Source organism: Squalius cephalus, assembly GCF_949319135.1.
Source record: "Squalius cephalus genome assembly, chromosome: 21".
Lineage (NCBI taxonomy): Eukaryota > Metazoa > Chordata > Actinopteri > Cypriniformes > Leuciscidae > Squalius > Squalius cephalus.
The window spans coordinates 1,573,462-1,595,765 of record NC_137142.1 but is presented as its reverse complement, the minus strand read 5'-3'; the positions used below and the strand labels follow the sequence as shown (position 1 = coordinate 1,595,765).

General features: G+C 40.2%; 1 protein-coding gene across 1 annotated transcript in view; it reads left to right on the top strand.

Moving 5' to 3' along the window:
- The first annotated feature begins 1,505 nt into the window (after positions 1-1,505).
- The window catches only part of tp53bp2a (tumor protein p53 binding protein, 2a), a 33,499-nt gene continuing 12,700 nt past the window's right edge, over positions 1,506-22,304 (top strand). Inside the window, exons 1-12 of the mRNA XM_079855475.1 lie at positions 1,506-1,962; positions 7,101-7,248; positions 13,158-13,259; positions 13,570-13,637; positions 13,766-13,867; positions 16,566-16,740; positions 16,844-17,025; positions 17,464-17,628; positions 18,577-18,760; positions 19,928-19,978; positions 20,883-21,005; positions 21,817-21,941. Coding sequence (XP_079711601.1) covers positions 1,954-1,962; positions 7,101-7,248; positions 13,158-13,259; positions 13,570-13,637; positions 13,766-13,867; positions 16,566-16,740; positions 16,844-17,025; positions 17,464-17,628; positions 18,577-18,760; positions 19,928-19,978; positions 20,883-21,005; positions 21,817-21,941 — 1,434 coding nt within the window. The 5' untranslated portion in view covers positions 1,506-1,953. The remainder of the gene's footprint in view (positions 1,963-7,100; positions 7,249-13,157; positions 13,260-13,569; positions 13,638-13,765; positions 13,868-16,565; positions 16,741-16,843; positions 17,026-17,463; positions 17,629-18,576; positions 18,761-19,927; positions 19,979-20,882; positions 21,006-21,816; positions 21,942-22,304) is intronic.

Genomic DNA, 22,304 nt, shown 5'->3' with positions numbered 1-22,304 from the left:
CATGGTAAGTAGCCTGGCATACCAAATCTAACTAAAATATTATAAGGACGATAAATCTATAAAAAAACAAACATGCACATAAAACAACTATGCATAATATCTGTCTTGATGGCATCAATCAGAAATAATACTGTTAGTTTGGTATGTGAACATATTTAATTAAAATTAAAATTGATGATACATTACTATTTCCCGTTGCAGTTTGACTGGCCCATTTTACCTGAAACTGCTCATGCAAAAAAAGTTGGCACAGCTGATGTTTCAAGAACTGTAGGGCCTAAATAATTATATTTTATTACATCATTTCAACACAAACTGATCAAAAACAGTCATTATTAATCATAAAAACACATGGAAAAGGCATATATGGTATTGTATTATTGTCCCAAACCATTTACCAAAAAGTGGCCCAATTTAGCTGATACCACCCTATATATATATAGGCTACATTTTAGTTGGAAAACTTAAATTAAACGAAAATGATAAAGGTTGCTTTGGAAATAAACAACTATTTATTTGGAAATAAATAGCAATAACTAATAAAATGACAAAAGCTAATGGCTCGAAATTAAACTAAAATGACCATAACAACTAAAAATATAAAAGCTAATTCTAATTATGAATAAAACTGTGATAACTAAAATAGCACTGCTATAAATCGCATTAAATCATAAAATGTTAACATACTCTGTAGGGTGAAAGCTATTAAGTTATATTTATTTAAGCTGAGTTCATATGTAATAAAGTCTTGGCATGTATGCCCAATTCTAACAATATACAATTTTGAAAGTGGTTAACGTACATTTTCATTGGGTTGTTAAAAAAAAATCACTATTTATCATATTTTAAGAAAAAGTTTTGTGTGATCTGAGGGGTGCATAAGTCCTTCAAATTTAATTAATTTCGCTAAATTTCTGACAATTTCATGTGTTACACTGATAATTTGCTAATTAGGAATTTTACCCAAAATTAAATAGACATAAGCAGTTCACACACCAGTGAATAAAATTAATTAAAAATCTAATTTCTGCTGGCTATGGCATATAAACATATTGGCCTGCAACTCTTCTAGTATTGTGTGATTTTGGCAAAGCAAGTAATAAACACACAAATCCAGTGCCTAGTTTATACTGGAGCTTTACAGATTTGCTTTAAATGACAAAAGTGCAACCAAAAATTAAACCGAATAACAGTGGAGGCAGAATCTGAACTCTATAGAAACTCTCAGATTCTACAAAAAGCTATGTTGAACGTAGGCTATATCTGTAGAATGAATGAACACGTTAAAAGTATGTGGGGAGAGTATGGTGGTTCGGGGCCTCGTCGCGTGTGCACGTCTTCACCGGCAGATGGCGACAGCGCGCGGAGCGGCAGCGCCTCCGAACGTTTTGAAGTGATTCAGCTGTTTTAAAGTTGCGAAAAATCCCCTCTTCTCCCATCAACTACTTGTATCCTTACATTACATAATATTGAACTGCTATACAACAATATATATATTTTCCAAGGGCAAAAAACAACATGCCGCCATCTTGGCTCGAGTTTTTCCAGAGGGACGGGCTTCCTGTGCGTGACGTCACGCGCTCCCTCAGGAGCAACAGGCGTCAGGACGAGAGCGGAGCGCGAGAGAAACATCGCAAGGAACAAATAAACACTTTGGACTGTAATCAGAGACACTGAACATTCTCTTCCGCGTGTACATTTGATCGCTTCTGTGGTAAATAAAACAATAATTGACATTCGTGATCGGTCGTCCGATGTTCGCCGACAGAAACTCTCGCCGATGGAAAGTTTGGGAAGGCCTCTGACGTCACACGCTTCGGCACTTGTTTTATCTGATGTGAAACTGGTGTTTTCCTCGAACATCTAATATTTATTACCTCGATTTGTAACTTTACTAAAACAGCGAACAATCACACATTCCGATCCGGGTTGGGAAACTCCTCAGACGCGAAGATGATGCCGGTGAGTGAACGGGTTTGTTTTCATTCACTTGTTTGGATAAGATCATAAAAGCTAGGTTTTCTTCTTTAATATCGAGATATATTATGATTATGTGTAATGTTGTCACTCATTGCGCATGTGACTGTATTAGATGAATGTTCACCGATCTCAGAAACTAACATGTTTAATATAAGCTGTTTTTGTTAAAATAAGTGTATATTTGATCTTTTAAAGACAATATTTCTGGCACAAAAAAATCATGCTTTTGTAAATCATAATATGACATAAAAGCCAGTCACAATTTCTACTTTTTACTCTCGTCTAACTTATATGATTTAGTAGGCCTATGTCAAAATTATGACGTTTTATATATATAGATATAGCCTATTTAAATATATATATATATATATTTAGGCTACATATTAGTTGGAAAATTTCAATTAAACGAAAATTAGAAAGGTTGCTTTGGAAATAAACTGAAATAAATGGCAATAACTAATAAAATGACAAAAGCACATAACTAATGAAAGCACAAAATTAAACTAAAATTACCATAATAACTAAAAATATAAAGATAAAAGCTCATTCTAAATATTAATAAAACTATGATAACTAAAATAACACTGCTATAAATAGAATTAAATCTAAAAATTTGACAATGAAAAAAAAGGACCAGGTAATTTTACCTTCAGCTTATGATCCATTGGTTTTTACAAGATTAATAATGTACCAAGTCAAAACTTGATCTTCCAATTTCTAACATTTCGGGCTTATATATTAATATGACTAATAATTATTATGATTATTTTAATAATGAAAATGTTATTGTAACAGTAATATTTCTAATTTTTTTGTTTAATATTTTTATTTAGCTATAATAATAATAATAAATAATAATATTTAACAACATAAGAAGTATCACTGTTACATAACATTTTCATTATTAATAGAGTATTTAAGAACAAATATAATAAATATATTAAGAGTCAGTGTCGTTAATATGAAATATGAGGCTCTTATGCATCCACTGTGGGAACAGTAAACTCCCGTACACTGCAGGAAACACGTTATTAAACGTTCTTTTGATGGACAGGTTTGTAAACGCATCTGATAAGTTTGGGAAGATGTTTTACGTGTTGCTTGTTCAAATGCACGTTATAAGCGCCTCAAACTCAGTGCTTTCAGAGACGGAGCCGCTCTTCACACACACTGCACAGGTTTATTCCATTAAAGGGTTAGTTCACCCAAAACTGAAAATTCTGTCAGTAATTACTCACCCTCATGTTGTTCCAACCATGTAAGTCTTTCGTTCATCTTCGGAACACAAATTAAGATATTTTTGATGAAATCTGACAGAATTCTGACTCTTCCATAGGCTTCCAGAGTGACCGAAACTCGCCGACCCAGAATAGTTATTAAAAACATCGTTAAAATAGTCCAAGTGACTCCAGTGGCTCAATCTTAAGTATATCAAGCGACGAGAATACTTTTTGTGCGCAAAAACAAACAAAAATACCGACTTTATTCCACTATTCAATTCCTTCTCTCTGGGCCTCGTAGTGTTTTTGCGCTGCGCGTCTGTGTTGCACGTCACCACGTAGGCTCACAATTGGCCGAAGCAGGTCATGTGTGTGATGCGTGATGACGTGTGATGTGTGACGTGTGACGCGTGATGACAGGTGGATTTGGATTAATCGTGCAGCTTTATTAAACACAGGCAGCAGGTTTATTAGGTTTATTAGGTTTAGGCTATTAGGTTTATTAGGTTTAGGCTATTAGGTTTATTAGGTTTATTAGGTTTAGGCTATTAGGTTTATTAGGTTTATTAGGTTTAGGCTATTAGGTTTATTAGGTTTATTAGGTTTAGGCTATTAGGTTTATTAGGTTTATTAGGTTTAGGCTATTAGGTTTATTAGGTTTATTAGGTTTAGGCTATTAGGTTTATTAGGCTGCTGTCACTTTAAGGCGAGACACTACAGGTGAATAGGGTAAATCTTTAACTAGCAGATATCACCATGAAACTTTCCCAGTTGATTACCTACATTAAGATGAGAAAAAAATGTACTACAAGTTTTCTGTAATTTAATGTTTAAATATGCAAATTAGGCAATATCTAATTAAATATGCGCTAATTTGCATAGATTAAAAAAAAATCTGAGTATTGGATAAAGCCAGGTTAAAAATTATTTTTTCATTGTGTTCAGATATTAGATGGGAAAAAAATGACAGAGGGATTTATGGATATCTACTTTTGTTATCCTGTAAATCAGAAAATACTGTCAATAGCCTTAAAAAAATGATTTTCGCCATGTTTTTTGGAATAAAATGTTATATAAATCAGGCTAGGAATAATATATTTACAAATCCCTCTGTAAATGTCTTCATAATATAACTATGTACAAGACTGGAGAGTTTGGTGTGTATCTGTGCTACTGAAGTGGAGAATGAGAGAAAATTCATTTTGAGAAAACGGGCCTTAAAGATTTATCATCAGCCAATGAGATTGCACATTCAGCCCTTTTCCTTTCACGATTGGCTGCTGATAAAAGGAAATGACCATATTTGGATCTCACAGCATTGTACAGGAGAGAGAGCTTTCCAGCGGTGTGTGTGATGACAGGAGCAGACAGAGATCGCGGAGTGTTGATGAAGAACGCCAACTTCTGTTGAGTTTATGAGAAATCTACAGAAGCAATCAGACACAGTGTGTAAAATAAAGACCTAAATGTGTATTTCTGACTTTTTTTCACCACAAGTCTGAAAGAAGACATGCTATTGAAGACAAATATCCAAAAGTCTCAAAATTGACCAGTAAAAAATATGTTTTTGCCTGCCGTGTCTCTTTAAAGCTACACTGTGTGATTTTTACCCCCATCTAGTGGTGAAATTGTATATGACTACCCAGTGAATATTAGCTTCTGTTCCTCTCAATTTCGAGGGCGTTTTAACTCCTACGGTGGCCGTATTATTCCAAGATTAACATGGCTTCCAGTTATCACTTCGTCCATGACAATAATAAACAATACGTCTAAAATGAATAAAACTACAGGACAGATGTCAGGAGGTAAACGTCACCCTTGGAATCGGCTATCCCAGCATAATCAGATTAGGCTAACGTTACAATGTGTACAAAGTAAAAGCAATTAAAAATAACTAAAATGTACAGTGTCCTTTTTTCATATATCTTAAAAAATTGCGCCTTTAAAACTATTCATCACCTGTGATCCGTCGCAGCACAGATTTATGTTACAAGGTAAACAATACTTCTTCACCATTGCCGCGAGGATGAAGTTATACTAGAGGTCGTTCTGGCGTTATGCACAACCATGCTATGGTTAGACAAGCAACTATAAAACTTCGAATTTACACAAATGAATTACAACAGGCTGAATTACCTGTCGAGAAGAAAGCAGGCAACCTCGGCGTCCGTTTTAAAATCTTTTCTCCTCATGAGCTCTTTCCATCTGGGAAAAGTTACTCCAATATTGACTATGGTCTTGCTGATTTGTCTGTCGCGTTGACGTTTTAATTCTCTCTTTCAAATGTGATTACGCACACACACACACACACACACACACACACCACACTATCTTTCAAATCTGCCGGCACTCGCGAGCTCGCGAGTAATCTCCCCCTCGCATTCGTCACGGTGTCACTGAGTGAAAAACGCAAAAGGCGAAGCTTGAATTTACAGGCATGTCCCTCTTTGGCTAATGTAGTTTCAAGATGGAGGGGCAACATGGCGACCGGCATTCGAACCCCTCACCCGTATGTACTTTCAATGGCAGATTATAAACTTAAGAGAATACTTTATTACTTGAAAGAAGTAAATATACATTAATGAGCACATATATTTTTGAAAGAACTAAGTGTTTTTTGCTAAGAATCAACTAAAAAAGTTACACAGTGTAGCTTTAAGACTGAATGCACTGATCTACTGTACTGATACACACGTGTGTTTCCTTCATCAACTGTTGACGTTCACTGAAGACATAACCACATTCACTAGGACACTTGTAGGATAAATAACTGTATTGTGTGTTTCATGATGTGCGCTTCATTAGCCGAGTCTCCGTTACCCTTCAAATCACGCAAATTGAAAATACGGCCAATGGAAACACGTCAATCTTGCAGAAACTCCCATACATCGCTGGGCAGTTTTCACACTCGCCTGAGGGGCTTTACAGACAACCGGAAGAGGAATATTTTGCAGAACTGAAATGGAAACTGTTGTTTCGGGTCACCTGACGTACGTAAAAGTCACATGATCATTCTTTAAAGATGGCGCGGTGTGTTTGGACAGAAGAAGAGACAGAGTTCTTTATTAAACTCATAAAAGACAAAAGAATTACGGGAATACTGGATTCTGAACCACAAAGAAAAGCCGCAATTCATCAGAAATGAGGAGAATCTCCCAGAATTCCTCATATGAGCCGCTCTCAGTATAAGAGTCTTTCCTCGACATTAATGTTGAATAACACGCATACGTCTCCATCCATTAATAATAATGTCTAGTGCGGCGGCTGAGATACACATAACCCTGCTAACATCCGTCACCATGATGTCTGGAATGGCTTTAGTGAGTCGCATAACACCGGCTAATGGAAACACCGTCGTTTCACAATAGATGTTCATCGACATTTAGAAAATATTGTGAAAGTTTCTCGCAAATCTGTATATTATAGATATCTCTATCATATATACTGTACTTTTTGTTGTTGAATTCTGCACGGATTTGTGTTGAAAGAGATGATGCCTGAAACAGAGTGTGTGTGTGTGTGTGTGTGTGTGTGTGTGTGTGTGTGCGCAGCTCTAACTGTGCCTGTCCTGTGTGTGTGTGTGTGTGTGTGTGTGTGTGTGTGTGTGTGTGTGCAGCTCTAACTGTGCCTGTCCTGTGTGTGTGTGTGTGTGTGTGTGTGTGTGTGTGTGTGTGTGTGTGTGTGTGTGTATGCAGCTCTAACTGTGCCTGTCCTGTGTGTGTGTGTGTGTGTGTGTGTGTGTGTGTGCAGCTCTAACTGTGCCTGTCCTGTGTGTGTGTGTGTGTGTGTGTGTGTGTGCAGCTCTAACTGTGCCTGTCCTGTGTGTGTGTGTGTGTGTGTGTGTGTGTGTGTGTGTGTGTGTGTGCAGCTCTAACTGTGCCTGTCCTGTGTGTGTTTCAGATGTTCCTGACCGTGTACCTCAGCAATAACGACCAGCACTTCAGCGAGGTGCCGATCACGCCGGAGACGGTGTGTGCGGACGTGCTGGAGCTGTGCCGAGACCCCGGGGACAGCAGCTGTCATCTGGCGGAGGTGTGGCGAGGCTCCGGTGAGAACCGCTTCACACACACACAGGGCTTCACATTAACACACGCCTGGCGCGGGGAAAGATCAGCAGCCAGTTCGGTGGGTTACTCATGATGATCACTCACTCTGCTGGGGAAGTTCGAGTGAGATAAGTCTGCGCAGATTTAGCACAAATACTCGTGAGTCCTCATGATATATTAAATACAGCGTATTGCGCAGAATCTGCTCATATCTGGAATACTTGAACACACACACGTCACTATACTATACACTATACACTATAACATATATATATATTATATATGCTCTTTTTTTGTGGCTAGTAGAAGTTCTGAATGGCCGGAAACGTATAAATTTAGTACCGGTGAGTGAAAAAGTAAATTTCAAACCCTGATCACACGCACAGAAAACATCTTCGCTCTGTAAACTGCTAGTACGTCACAATTACATCACAGAGAAATGGCTAGTAACACTGATGCACAAACTCTAATCATTTTTAAACCCAATCTAAAAACTCACTTTTTTAGGTTAGCTTTTTCCTAATGGTTTTTATTATTTTGTATTCCAGTGTGTTCTTTTGTTTTTTTATATGCTTTATATTTCTATCTGTGTATTTAAAAAAACAAAAAACATTACTATTTATTTTTCTCTTTGTATTTGTGTTGTGTAAAGTGCCTTGAGAAGCTGCTTTAAAGGCGCTATATAAAATAAAGTTTATTATCATTATTATTATTATTGAGTGCATTTACATGTGGCTAATAATTCCTAACTCTTTTCTCTGCGTTGTTTACGGCTCCATCATTTACGGCTTGATCATATTCACAAAACTTTGATGGCTCCTGGAATATTGTGTGACTGTGAACATGTAAACAGTCTCTCTCTCTCTCTCTCTCTCTCTCTCTATATATATATATCACAAGAAAGAGCAGAGCCTCTGCTTTTAAACAAACAAAAAAAACAGGCTAGTTTCATTCATTCATTCTTTTCTTTTCTTTTTTAACGCTTAAATGTGGGGAGGTCTCATAAAAAAGCATAATTTTGAACAAAGCTGAGAAAATCATGTTTTTGTCAAAGACTCCGTCCGGATGGGATTCAGAGCGGTGATTAAAACACAGAGGGATCGAGTCCATCAACACTCTCAGAGCTTCACAGTCCTAAAGCTCGTCCGGGGTCCACACTTCATACAGAAACATTCGGCATTATGATTTATATGCTGTTTAATGTGCGATCACAGATCTGGAGGGGATAACAGCTGATTGACACCGCTAGGTTTTTGCTAAAACAAAATTAGAAATGTATATAAATTAGGGCTGTTACTTTAACACGTTAATTTGATTTATTAATTATGGAAAAAAGTGTTACAATTATTTGAGTGAATGAATTACTTACTCATGTAGACATTTACTGCCACTTACTGGCTGTTTTATTTTCTTACTTATAGAGTGTCATTTCATTAAAACATTTTTTTTTTCCATATTAATAAAAAACATTAAAGGGTTAGTTCACGCAAGAATAAAAACTTCTGTCATTATATACTCAAATGATCAGAAATGATTACCACATTTTCATTTTTGGGTGAACTGTCCCTTTAATACCAGGTTAAAACTGATTAATCTCATGGCATTATTTCATTGTAATTGCTGTGTAAATGCGTGCATGTCCCCTCTGAGCTGCAGGAAACGCTCTGAACGTGTGTCAACCAATCAGATTCAAGCATTCAACAGCACCATAGTATAAGTAAGGGATAATCTACATCCAGCCAGTTTATCTCAGAATAAATAGTCTTCCATCAGCCTGAGGGTTTATTCTGAGATAACACACACACACACACACACACCTGAAGGAGTTTATTCTGAGATAACACACACACACACACACCTGAAGGGGTTTATTCTGAGATAACACACACACACACACACACACACACACACACACATTTACATTTACATTTATTCATTTAGCAGACGCTTTTATCCAAAGCGACTTACAAATGAGAACAATAGAAGCAGTTAAACTAGCAGTAGGACAACAAAATGCAAGTGCTATGACCCTTCTCAGTTTAAATCAACGCATTTCTTTTTTTTTTTTTTTTTTTTAATAGAACAGAATAGAGTAGTAGAGAGAAATTGTTAGTATTACTGGATCAAGTGCTGTCGAAAAAGAAGTGTCTTCAGCCGTTTCTTAAAAGTGGCTATGGACTCAGCCGCTCTGGTTGAGTTCGGCAGATCATTCCACCAGCAGGGAACAGTCATGGTAAAGGTTCGAGAAAGAGATTTTGTGCCTCTTTGAGATGGCACCACAAGACGCCGTTCACTTGCAGAGCGCAAGTTCCTGGAAGGCACATAAGTCTGAAGTAAAGAGTTAAAGTAAAAGGGAGCAGAACCAGTGGTTGTTCTGTAGGCAAACGTCAGTGACTTGAATTTGATGCGAGCGGCAACTGGCAACCAGTGCAATTTTGTGAGGAGAGGAGTGACATGTGCCCTTTTCGGCTCGTTAAAGACCACTCTAGCTGCGGCGTTCTGGATCAGTTGCAGAGGTTTGACTGTGCAAGCTGGAAGACCAGCCAGGAGAGCGTTGCAATAGTCAAGTCTGGATAAAACAAGCGCTTGGACAAGGAGTTGAGTAGCATGTTCTGATAGGAAGGGTCTGATCCTCCTAATGTTGTACAAGGCAAATCTACATGACCGGGCAGTTCTTGCAATGTGGTCTGTGAAGTTCAATTGATCATCAATTACCACACCAAGGTTCCTGGCTGATCTAGATGGAGTTATGGATGACGAGTCTAGCTGAATGGTGAAGTTGTGGTGAAGTGTTGGGTTGGCCGGGACCACGAGTAGCTCTGTCTTCGCAAGGTTTAGTTGAAGGTGGTGGTCCTTCATCCAGCCAGAAATGTCTGTCAGGCAGGCTGAGATACGATCAGCTACCGTCGGATCATCAGGCTGGAATGAGAGGTAGAGTTGTGTGTCATCAGCGTAGCAGTGATAGGAAAAACCATGTTTCTGAATCACAGATCCTAGTGATGTCATGTAGATGGAGAAGAGAAGTGGTCCCAGCACTGAGCACTGAGGCACTCCAGTAGCTAGATGTTGTGTCTTAGACACCTCACCCCTCCACGAAACCCTAAAGGACCTACCTGAGAGGTATGACTTGAACCATTGGAGTGCGGTTCCCGAGATGCCCTTCGTCTTTAGGATTGACAGGAGGATCTGGTGGTTAACTGTGTCAAAGGCAGCAGATCCAGCAGGATGAGAACTGAGGATTTGGAAGCTGCTCTTGCCAGTCTCAGAGCTTCAATTACTGAGAGCAGGGCCGTCTCAGTTGAGTGTCCGCTTTTGAAACCAGATTGATTGTTGTCCAAGAGGTTGTTCTGTGTAAGGAAGGAAGAGATCTGGTTGAAAACAACTCGCTCAAGTGTTTTCGCGACGAATGGAAGGAGAGATACTGGTCTGTAATTCTCCAGATGTGCTGGATTTAGAGTGGGTTTCTTAAGCAGTGGGGTTACACGAGCCTGCTTAAATGCTGTGGGAAAGGTACCAGTGTGAAGAGAGGTGTTTATGATGTGTGTGAGTGTGGGTACAACTGAGGATGAAATGGCTTGAAGTAGGCTAGTGGGAATAGGATCAAGCGGACAGGTGGTAGGGCGATTGGAAAGCAGGAGATTGGAGACTTCTGTCTCTGAGAGTAGAGAGAAGGAGGGTAGAGAGTGCGTGTTAGCTGGAAAAGTGTGTGTGTCAATTTGTGGATTGCTAAATTGGCCGCTGATGGAGGTTGTTTTATTTATAAAGAATGTAGCAAAATCGTCAGCATTTAGTGTTGATGAAGGAGGAGGAGGAGGAGGGTTGAGAAGAGAGGAGAAGGTTTTGAAAAGCATGCGAGAGTCTGAAGAATTGTTAATTTTGTTGTGATAGTAAGTCATTTTAGCAGTAGAGATATTATCAGAGAAGGAAGAGAGGAGGGACTGATAAAGACCAAGATCAGTAGGATCTTTTGATTTGCGCCACTTCCTCTCTGCACCCCTAAGTTTCGAACGATGTTCCCGGAGAACATCAGATAACCAGGGGGCAGAGGGTGTGGCGCGGGCTGGCCTGGAGGAAAGGGGGCAGAAGGTGTCCAAGCAGGATGTTAAAGTGGAGAAAAGATTATCAGTTGCACTGTTAGTATCTAGTGTTGAAAGCTGATCAGGTGGAGGAAGTGTGGATGAGACCAGAGAGGATAGACGAGAGGGTGAGAGTGAGCGTAGGTTTCGCCGAAAAGTGACCTGTGGAGGAGTGTGTGTTGTGTTCCGTGGCAGGTTGATGTTGAGAGTGAGGAGGAAGTGATCTGAGGTGTGCAGTGGAGTGACCAGTGTATGGTCAGTGGAGCAGTAGCGTGTGTAGATAAGGTCCAATATATTACCTGATCTGTGAGTAGTCGCAGTAGATACTCGCTTGAGGTCAAATGAGGCAAGCAGAGTGTGGAAATCAGCAGCCTGAGGTTCTTCTAGGTGGATGTTGAAGTCTCCAAGAACAACGAGAGGAGTACCATCCTCAGGGAAGGACGAGAGTAGCACATCAAGCTCTTCCAAGAAACTGCCGAGCTGCCCTGGGGGACGATATACAACTACAAAATGGATATTAATAGGGCTAGTGATAGTAATTGAATGTGATTCAAAAGAGCTGTTGTCACACAGAGTTAGTAAATGATCAAATTTCCAATCGTTTGAGATGAGCAGACCAGTACCACCACCCCTTCCAGTCAGGCGAGGGGTGTGTGAGAAAGTGAATTTAGTGGAGAGGGCAGCTGGTGTGGCAGTGTCCTCTGGTCTGATCCAGGTCTCAGTCAGGGCCAGTAGACTGAGACCCAAATGACTAGAAATAGATGTAATGAAATCAGCTTTGTTTACAGCGGACTGGCAATTCCAGAGACCAATAGGAAAAGAGAATATAGTACTAGAAGACACCGGAAAAGTACGCAGGTTGTTAGGATTGGACTGCCTCTGACGTGTGACATTTGATTTACGTGTGTTAGTAATAGTAGGGATTTGAAAACACATAGTGTAAGGTCACAAACAAATAGATCAGATGAAAAAGTTGTGTAGACGATAAAGTAAAGGAATAAATAGGAAAAAATTAATACTCAAGTGCCTTGTTGGTGTCCTTGCTCGGTGGAGTCGCACAGGTAGAGTCGTTGGTCTTTACACTCTTCGGTCTTCACACGAGGGCTGCCGCGAGCGCTGCCGCGGTGCACTAACCAATTTTATACACACCTAATACCTCTTTATTGAATACAGCAGGTCCCGCCCTCCTGTTTAGTCAAGCGAAACTAACCAGTCACGACGCACAAACAAAGTCACACGTGCGTTTTTACCATAGTAAAAACACGGTAAAACACACTTCCTAGCAACACAGCCGCGCTAAAATCTACTGGGAAAAGTAAACACTCACAGACTGCTGATCTCTCCTGTTGTTCGACTGCTTCTTCAGTCGCACACCTCTGAAGGGGTTTATTCTGAGATAACACACACACACACCTGAAGGGGTTTATTCTGAGATAACACACACACACACACACACACACACACACACACACACACCTCTGAAGGGGTTTATTCTGAGATAACACACACACACACACACACCTGAAGGGGTTTATTCTGAGATAACAACCCACTGGATGTACATCCCGCTTATTACACGGCTACTTGCCACGCAAGTAAGATAATATTATTAGCCCTGTAGTATAAGATAAAATATTACTTTCTAAAGCTGCATTTCGTAATGCTTATTTGATGCTTTTCCCCTCAAACACAATAATATCTTGATCTTTTGGGGTTATTTCTCAGCCAAATTTGATCTGCGATTCATTTGCGCTGAATTTGATTGTCACATTATATAATTAGTTAGATTAAATTGTTAATTACTAATATAAGTGTGTGTGTGTGTGTGTGTGCAGAGCGCGCCGTAGGTGAGAGTGAGAAGATGATGGATCTGCTGATCCAGTGGGGACAGGCCCGGCCGGAGGTTCGGTTCTTCCTACGTCATGGCAGAGCATCAGGTACGCATCAGGAGTGTTTTCCTTTAAAAACCTTCATTTCTTTTCCACTGAAGAGAAAAAGACATGAATATCCTGGATGACGAGGGGGAGAGTAAATCATCAGGAAATTTTAATTCTGAAGTGAACTACTCCTTGAAACCAGGCTCAGACTTTGGGAGTTTTACGCCGATTTATCCCAGATTTCCCCCTCCCGAAAGAGTCTTGTGAGGAGTTTACAGATCAAGCCTCCCGATCTGATATAGCCTCTGATGCTAAAAGAACAGATGTTTTGTGCAGTATTGCTGTTTTTGAGTGTGTGCTTGTGTTTCAGATTCCAGGAGTGTGAGTCAGAAGAGGAACGGCGTGAAGAAACCCTCAGACAGACGCACGGAGAACGGGGTGAGTTTCACTCGCTTTCAAACGAGAACCCGGCGCTCTGTGACAAGCTCTTGCAGATGAAACTATGAGAGGAATGCAGTCGAGCAGGAAGCGGAGGAGTGTTTACTGATGTGTGTGTGTGTGTGCAGGTGAGCGGCCCGCGGATGGACTTGACTCTAGCGGAGCTGCAGGAGATGGCGGCTAAACAGCAGCGTCAGATCGACACACAGCAGCAGCTCCTGGCCTCAAAGGTACACGAGAACCTCTCAGGGTGGAGGAGACATGCGCTCGGTTTAGGACATATAAACAAAATCATATTTCATGAGTCATTTTTTAAATATTTTTATATATATATATATATTAGGGGTGTAACGGTTCACAAAATTCACGGTTCGGTTCAATATGATACACTTGTGTCACGGTTCGGTACGTTTTCGATACAGCAAAAAAAAAAAAATGCCAGAGAAATTTCCTTGATTTTTTTTTTATTTTTATTAAAACTAACATAATAAAGTATGATATATTTTTTTTAACTTTGAGCAATGATGGAGCTATAATTGAGTCTTCTTATGAGCATATAAAACAAAACAGCTCCTTAGAAAAAATGAAATGTAGCCTAATATTATAGTAGTTATAAACAAAGGTTTATTTTAGTTCAGATTAACATTTGAGGGCAGCAGTTGTATTCATAATGTCAAAATAAAAACGACGTAATGTTTCTTGAAGGCATTATAGCCTACTATTCCTGCCAAACTTCCATGGTTGCAGTGTTACTACAGTAAATCCATGGTGAATGTTGCAGATCTGTGGACACCGGATAGTTCATTCATGGCACAATGTTTCTTCCTGGTTTCCACGCACTGTTTGATCCGTTAATAACGGAGAAATGTGAATGTTTCTCTCTAGATCTAGCAGCGATGTTATTACTTCTGTGGCGAATTCAAATGCTTTCTTTACTGGATCTCTTAGCGCTGTGTAGTAACAGTGTCGCATGATCACGATCGCTCGCGCTGCTTTGGTCCAAACTGATAAACAACGGTCCGTCAACCATACAATAACGAGTAGCTCAGTTTCGTTCCGCTTGCATTACGTTTGCCATTTGATGTTGGGCAATGTTGTGGTCGCGCTAGCGTCTCTTACTTAATGAGCCCGCCTACATTTGAAATAACGAAATTTTGGTCGGCAGGAAAAATGGTCCAACGAACGTTCGGTTTGAAAATGCGTTCCAAACACCGAACTGAAAGCCTCGTACCGAACGGTTCAATATGATATATATATATATATATGAAGAGTTCAGATGCAGTGCTATCTGAAATTTTCTTCTAGAATGATCATTTTTTATCAAGCTTGTGTATTTAAGTTCAGTAATTTCACTTAAATGACAATTAACAGGTCATTTTCATTGTCATTTAAGTGAAATTACTGAACTTAAATACACAAGCTTGATAAAAATAATCATTGGCACTTAGAGGCTGCATCTGAACTATATATATATATACACACACTGCCATTCAAAAGTTTGGGATCGGTATGATTTTCTATGTTTCTAAAACAAGTCTCTTCTGCTCACCAACGCTGCATTTATTTCATTAAAAATATCAGTAACAGTATCAGTAATAGACAATAAACAGTAACAGTAATATGTTGTTTTTTTTACATTCTATTCATTAAAGTATCATGACATTTTTATACACAACTGTTTTCAACACTGATAATAATCATAAATGTTTCCTGAGCATCAAATCATCATATTAGAGTGATTTCAGAAGGATCATGTGACACTGAAGACTGGAGTAATGATGCTGAACATTCAGCTTTGATCACAGGAATACATTACACTTTACTATATATTCACATAGAAAACAGATGATTTACACTGGAATAATGTTTCACAATATTATTGGTTTTTTTTTGCATTTTAATTTAATAAATTATAGACTTGTTTTAAAAACATCAAAAATCTTACCGATCCCAAACCTGCTAAAATGCACAAAAAAGTGATTGTTTTCATTGTTTTTGACCCATGTGACCCTGTAAACAGTCAGGTTACCCACACTTCTTTAAAGTGCTTGTGGATTCAAGGACTGGAAAGTCTGTAAAAACAAACACCTCGAAAGTGCTTGAATTAAACATGAACAAAATGTTGTTAGTATGGCGCTATTTACAAAAACTGGCCTTTATGCTCTGCCAAAGCCGGAACGAAACAGCGCTACAGACTGGAGGGAGAGTGGGGGAAAGACAAAAAAAGGTTAATCAAAGTGATTATTCCAATGATTTTCATGTTCATTCAGAACTTCTGCTGTTTTTCCGAACCTTACTTTTACTCATCTTACACTTAGTGTTGTAAATCACAACTGGTGGATTAATAAGAAAAAAATTCTTATTAATCAAAGAATTTAGCTTTCACAAAATTTAGAATTAAAAGTTATCTTCAATATTATGCTATATATAATCATATTTTAAATTAATATGTATAACGGTTTATAATAAAATTACTTTTTTGTTGTTGAGTGACTATATATAAAAATGAACTAAATTAATAACTTTTTCACAACAAAAATGAACCATCACTGAACTTACTTAAGCTGGACTATGACACTATTTTCTTCAGGAAACACAAACTCTGTTGCATTATGTTCGTGTTATCACTGTAAAGCTGCTGTGGAACGATCTGTGTTGTAAAAAGCGCTATATAAACAGAGGTGACTTGACTATAAATTTGACTTAGTTTTTATAGCCTGAAATGTGAGATTGATCATTTTATAAAACTTTTTTGTTTTTGTCAAAGCCTGTATTATTTGAGCTGTTGTTTAAATCATAATTTTTACACTCATTTTCTGATTTAGATATATATATTTCTGGCTTGTGTCGGTCTTGAAAGTCCTGAAGTTTCCGGCAGAAGCCCCCGGGATCAGCTGGTCATTGATGTCCTGTGTGTGTGTGTTTCAGGAGCAGCGTGTGGTCCTCCTGAGGCAGCAGGAGCTCCGGCACCAGCAGGCGAGGGCTGAGCAGCAGAAGCTCCAGCATCTGAGGAGCGCGGTGGAGAAGCAGGAGGAGCAGCTGAGGGCCGTGCGGGCGCTGAAGGGCCAGGTCGAGCAGAAGCGCATCAGCAACGGGAAACTGGGTGAGCTCCTCTGTCCCGCTTCTCCAGCGGAGACGTCTGGGGTTACTTGCGAACAGAAGCTCATCAGTGTGTGTGTGTGTGTGTGTGTGTGTGTGTGCTCCAGTGGAGCAGGTGGAGCAGATGAACGGGCTCCTCCTCCAGAAGCAGAAGGAGCTGGTGGTGGCCGTGTCCAGGGTGGAGGATCTGAGTAAACAGCTGGAGAGCCTGAAGCACGGCTCCATGGACTCGCTCCACAGGGACCCGAACGCAGGCGCCGAGCTGGACCGGCTCTACAGGGAACTGCAGGTGCTGAGCTCAGTGTGTGTGTGTGTGTGTGTGTGTGTGTGATGGGTAGGTTGAGGGGTCGGGTTAGTGTGTGTGTGTGTGTGTGTGTGTGTGTGTGTGTGTGTGTGTGTGTGTGTGTGTGTGTGTGTGATGGGTAGGGAGTGTGTGTGTGTGATGGGTAGGTTGAGGGGTCGGGTTAGTGTGTATGTGTGTGTGTGATGGGTAGGGAGTGTGTGTGTGTGATGGGTAGGTTGAGGGGTCGGGTTAGTGTGTGTGATGGGTAGGTTGAGGGGTCGAGTGAGTGTGTGTGTGTGTGTGTGTGTGGGGGGGGGGGGGTAGGGTCAGTGTAAGGGGACAGAATATACAGTTTGTACAGTATAAGAGCATTACGTTTATGGAGAGTCTCCACAAAGATATCATACAAACGTGTGTGTGTGTGTGTGTGTGTGTGTTCACCAGATGAGGAAGAACATGAACCTGGAGCAGAACACCAGACTAACGCAGCAGAGAGAGAACTTGAACAAGAGGAACCATGAGGTGGCCAACATGGACAAACGAGTGAATGAACTGCGAGACCGCTTGTGGAAGAAGAAGGCGGCGCTGCAGCAGAAAGAGAACCTTCCTGTGAGTGAACACACACTCCTCACACTCCTCACGCTCCACACACTCCTCACACTCCTCACGCTCCACACACTCCTCACACTCCACACACTCCACACACTCCTCACACTCCTCACACTCCACACACTCCTCACACTCCTCACACTCACACTCCTCACACTCACGCTCCTCACACTCGTGAAAGAGGATCTGTTCTGCTGTTTCACATCACAGTTTGTTTATTAGAGCTGTCAAAATGTCTGAAAAGCTCAATTTGAATTTCTTTCTTAAATATTAGTAAAATTCGAATTATATAAAATATAATGACTTAATGTTAGAGGATAAAAGTACTGTATCGTCTCCTATGCCCACAAGGGGGTGCAAACGAGCGCAATAATCTGATCTGAGCAAGTGCTGAGCGCTTTCTGTTGACAGTGTTTCAGCTGATACACACACACACACACACACACACACACACACTCACACACACTCAGCTCTGACCGATGTGCAGATTTGGTCATGCGTGTCTTTGCATGATTTTTGCCTCCAGCTGAGAGGGTTTTCGTCAGCAGGAAGAGTTTTCCTGCCATTTTTTTTTCACATCAACAACGCAGCCGCATTGTACTGGATAAGCTAACAAACACAAACCGCATCAGTGACATCATCATCATGTCTCACGCAACACACCAAAAATTTGAATGTGCAGTTTTTTATTTAATTTAATTTTTATTTGACAGCCATAGTGTGTAATGTGTGATGTTGCTGCTGTTGCAACGTTCCACTCTTAGTGCTTTCAGTTAAATAAGTGCATCATCCGGGGACTTACAGTGCACTTTTTCTCTAGAGTTATCAGAGTGAACACACTACTCGCACTACTTATACTACAGAATGGCACAGAATGAGGTTCGGGCCTCAGCTAAGGCGTCTCTGTGTGATGATGTGTGATGATGTGCTCAGTGTTGTTCTCCACAGTGTCCTCCCGATGGCCAGCCGGCTCCGCTGACAGGAGTGTCCCGTGTGGCGGCCGTCGGCCCGTATATCCAGTCCTCCACGATGCCCCGGGGCTCCAGCAAACAGGACCTGCTCATCAAAAACACTTACCCAGAAGGCAGTGCAACGGTCCCGCATCAGGAGAAGAGCGCTCATCCCGCAGCAGGTTTGCACACACACTCACATCTGAGACCCTGGACCACAAAACCAGTCAAGGGTCATTTTTTTTAAATTTAGATTTACATCGTGAATAAAATAAGCTGAATAAATAAGCTTTCCACTGATGTGTGGTCTGTTAGGATAGGACAATATTTGGCTGAGATTCAACTATTGAAAATCTGGAATCTGAGGGTGCAAAAAAAAATCGAAAATGTTGGTGATTGTTCTGCATTCACTCATAAAAATAAATGTTTTATATATTTACGGCAGGAAATTCACAAAATATCTTCATGGAACATGATCTTTACTTAATATCCTAATGATTTTTGGCATAAAAGAAAAATTGACCCATAAAATGTATTGTTGGCTATTGCCACAGATATACCTGTGCGACATGTGACTGGTTTTGTGGTCCAGGGTCACATTTGAGGAGTTATTTTACACCGAGAAGTACTATATGCAAATAATGTGTCAACTTTTCATAAACAATCCGATTAAAATGCTAATAAAATACAAATTACTATTTGTATTCTTATAAAATGCATTCATGAAAAACAATATATTAGATTTATATTTATATACACTACCGTTCAAAAGTTTTAGAGTCTTTTCTGCTCACAAGTACAGCAAAAACTGTAATATATAGAAATATTTTTACAATTTAAAATAGCGTATTTGTATTTGAGAATATTTAGAAGTGTAATTTATTCCTGTGAGCGAAGCTGAACTTCAGCATCATTACTCTTCAGTGTAAAAACATAAAAAAAAGCGTACAGATCTAAAACTATAGTTCTATGTAGTGTACATCTAAACAATTTATAAGATTTATATATAAACATTAATCTAATATAAATTGTTTAATTTATGCATAAATATAAAATATTATCTAGGCCATAAGAAAATAAATGATATAAAATTAAAAGACGTTTATTTTAAATGTATCTCGCAGCTTTTTAATGAGGCAACAAGATGTGATATGACAGAGCAACGCTTTTAATAATCTCTCAGTGTGCAAAATATCATAATATTAAAGGCTCAAACCGCGCCTGCGCTTCTGGAGTCAGAGCGCCTCGTGTTCAGAAGTCCAGGGCACAGAGAGAAGAGACTCCTCGTGTGTTATATCTGTCTGTTCGACGAAAGCCACACATATGAGCTGCGTTTCATTTATCATCAGCACACTCCAAGACCCAGGGCCGCAGTCGGAGAGAGAGCGGCGCCAGCACTGGTAAGAGCACCTCGCCTCTACTCTACATGTTTCTGCAGCTTACAGGTTCACATGCGCGTGTGCGTCGGCTAGCTGAAGAGATACCGCGCCGATCTGGCTCAATTATAAAGAGCACAGAAACATTTATGGTGCTTATAATGTGTTAATAATTGCCTTTTGTGGAGCTTAACAGTAACAACCAGTAGGTATTTCAATTTACATCAATTCCTATAATCCACCGTTGTTTAAATTAACGATCAAGCAATCAATTAATTGTTAACCTTAACCTCTTGCCGCTAGTCATCACGTTACTTAACCAGCACTTGCTTATAATATAAGGAATATGATCATCACTGAACAAGTGCTTTTAAATTTACTGACGTATTATAAGTGCTCTATTTTCATAGCATGAAAACCTTTCAGGGAGTCCAGAAACAGTGACACTCATTTACTGGAGTTAAATGCAGCACTACACACTAAACTACACACTAAACTACACACTAAACTACACACTAAACTACACTCTAAACTACACACTAAACTACACACTAAACTACACACTAAACTACACTCTAAACTACACACTAAACTACACACTAAACTACACACTAAACTACACACTAAACTACACACTAAACTACACTCTAAACTACACACTAAACTACACACTAAACTACACACTAAACTACACTCTAAACTACACACTAAACTACACACTAAACTACACACTAAACTACACACTAAACTACACACTAAACTACACTCTAAACTACACACTAAACTACACACTAAACTACACACTAAACTACACTCTAAACTACACACTAAACTACACACTAAACTACACACTAAACTACACACTAAACTACACACTAAAGAGAGATGAACATGGGGAACGGCTTCATAGTGCTCTCTACTTCTGCAGGTCTGCCCTCAGCACAGGTGTCCTCGAAGCCGTCTAGCTGGAGCTCGGCCAATGCGAAGCCCTCCATTAACAACGGGTCCGCCAGTCTCCCACGCCCGGTGACCCAGGCATCCAATAACCCAGGTGACCCCCACACCCCTCACCGCATCTGTACTGCAGAGTTACACCTGTGTTTACACCTGTGTGTGTTTACACCTGTGTTTACACCTGTGCTTCCTCAGATCGGACAGCCATCTGATTTATCAAAACCATTCCACTTACACCTGCTCACATTAATGTGCTTTCGCAACACGGATATAAATCCGATCTTCAGTTTCGCACTATATGCAGATTTACTGTCACGTCACCGAAAGCAACAGATATGATCTGTGTTTTATTGATCATCAGCTGATTTCAAACTCAGAGACCGCAATAAGAGAGAGCGGCAACAGCAGATCATTTAGTTTCTTTACTGTTAATGAAGATGATTGTGTGTTAAGCGTCTGCGACTTACTTTCACTTTGATTAGCGATAGTTAGCTTGATGAACAGATGCTCAGCGGCTCCTCTGTGGCGATGCGTGCTGCAATAGTGCCGTCATGTCTGGCTATAACATGACATATAGCCTATAAACACGCTCACACGTTTAGTTTTTAGCATTGTTGGGAGGAGTAACATTTACATACGTGGGTTCAACAACCAGATGCATTTACACTTGTCCGGTTCGTCTGGAACGCGTCACAGATCTCCTCCTGAAGTGGTTTGAGAGATCAGATTTAAATCTGTCTCGAATCTTGTTTTTATTCAATATACGTTTAATTAAATATGCGTTTCGGAGGGCATTTACACCTGGTCTTTTCCCGATCGGATATGGATCAGATCACGCATGTGTCCAGTGTAAAGCTTCGCCTCTGCTGCGTGTGCTGTGAGTTGAAACACGCGTGCTTGTGCTCCAGATAAAGCCGAGGTGCTGAAGCGGGACCCCAGGGTGCGCCCCGCCTCCATGTTTGAGTCCCTCGAAGCGCCTGCAGCTTCTCTACGCAAGAACCAGAGCAGCGAGGACCTCGCCAGAGACGCACAGGTACTGGACACACGTGCACACACACATATCAATACTGGACACACGTGCACACACATATCAGTACTGGACACACGTGCACACACATATCAGTACTGGACACACGTGCACACACGCATATCAATACTGGACACACGTGCACACACACATATCAATACTGGACACACGTGCACACACACATATCAATACTGGACACACGTGCACACACACATATCAATACTGGACACACGTGCACACACACATATCAGTACTGGACACACGTGCACACACATATCAATACTGGACACACGTGCACACACATATCAGTACTGGACACACGTGCACACACACATCAGTACTGGACACACGTGCACACACACATCAGTA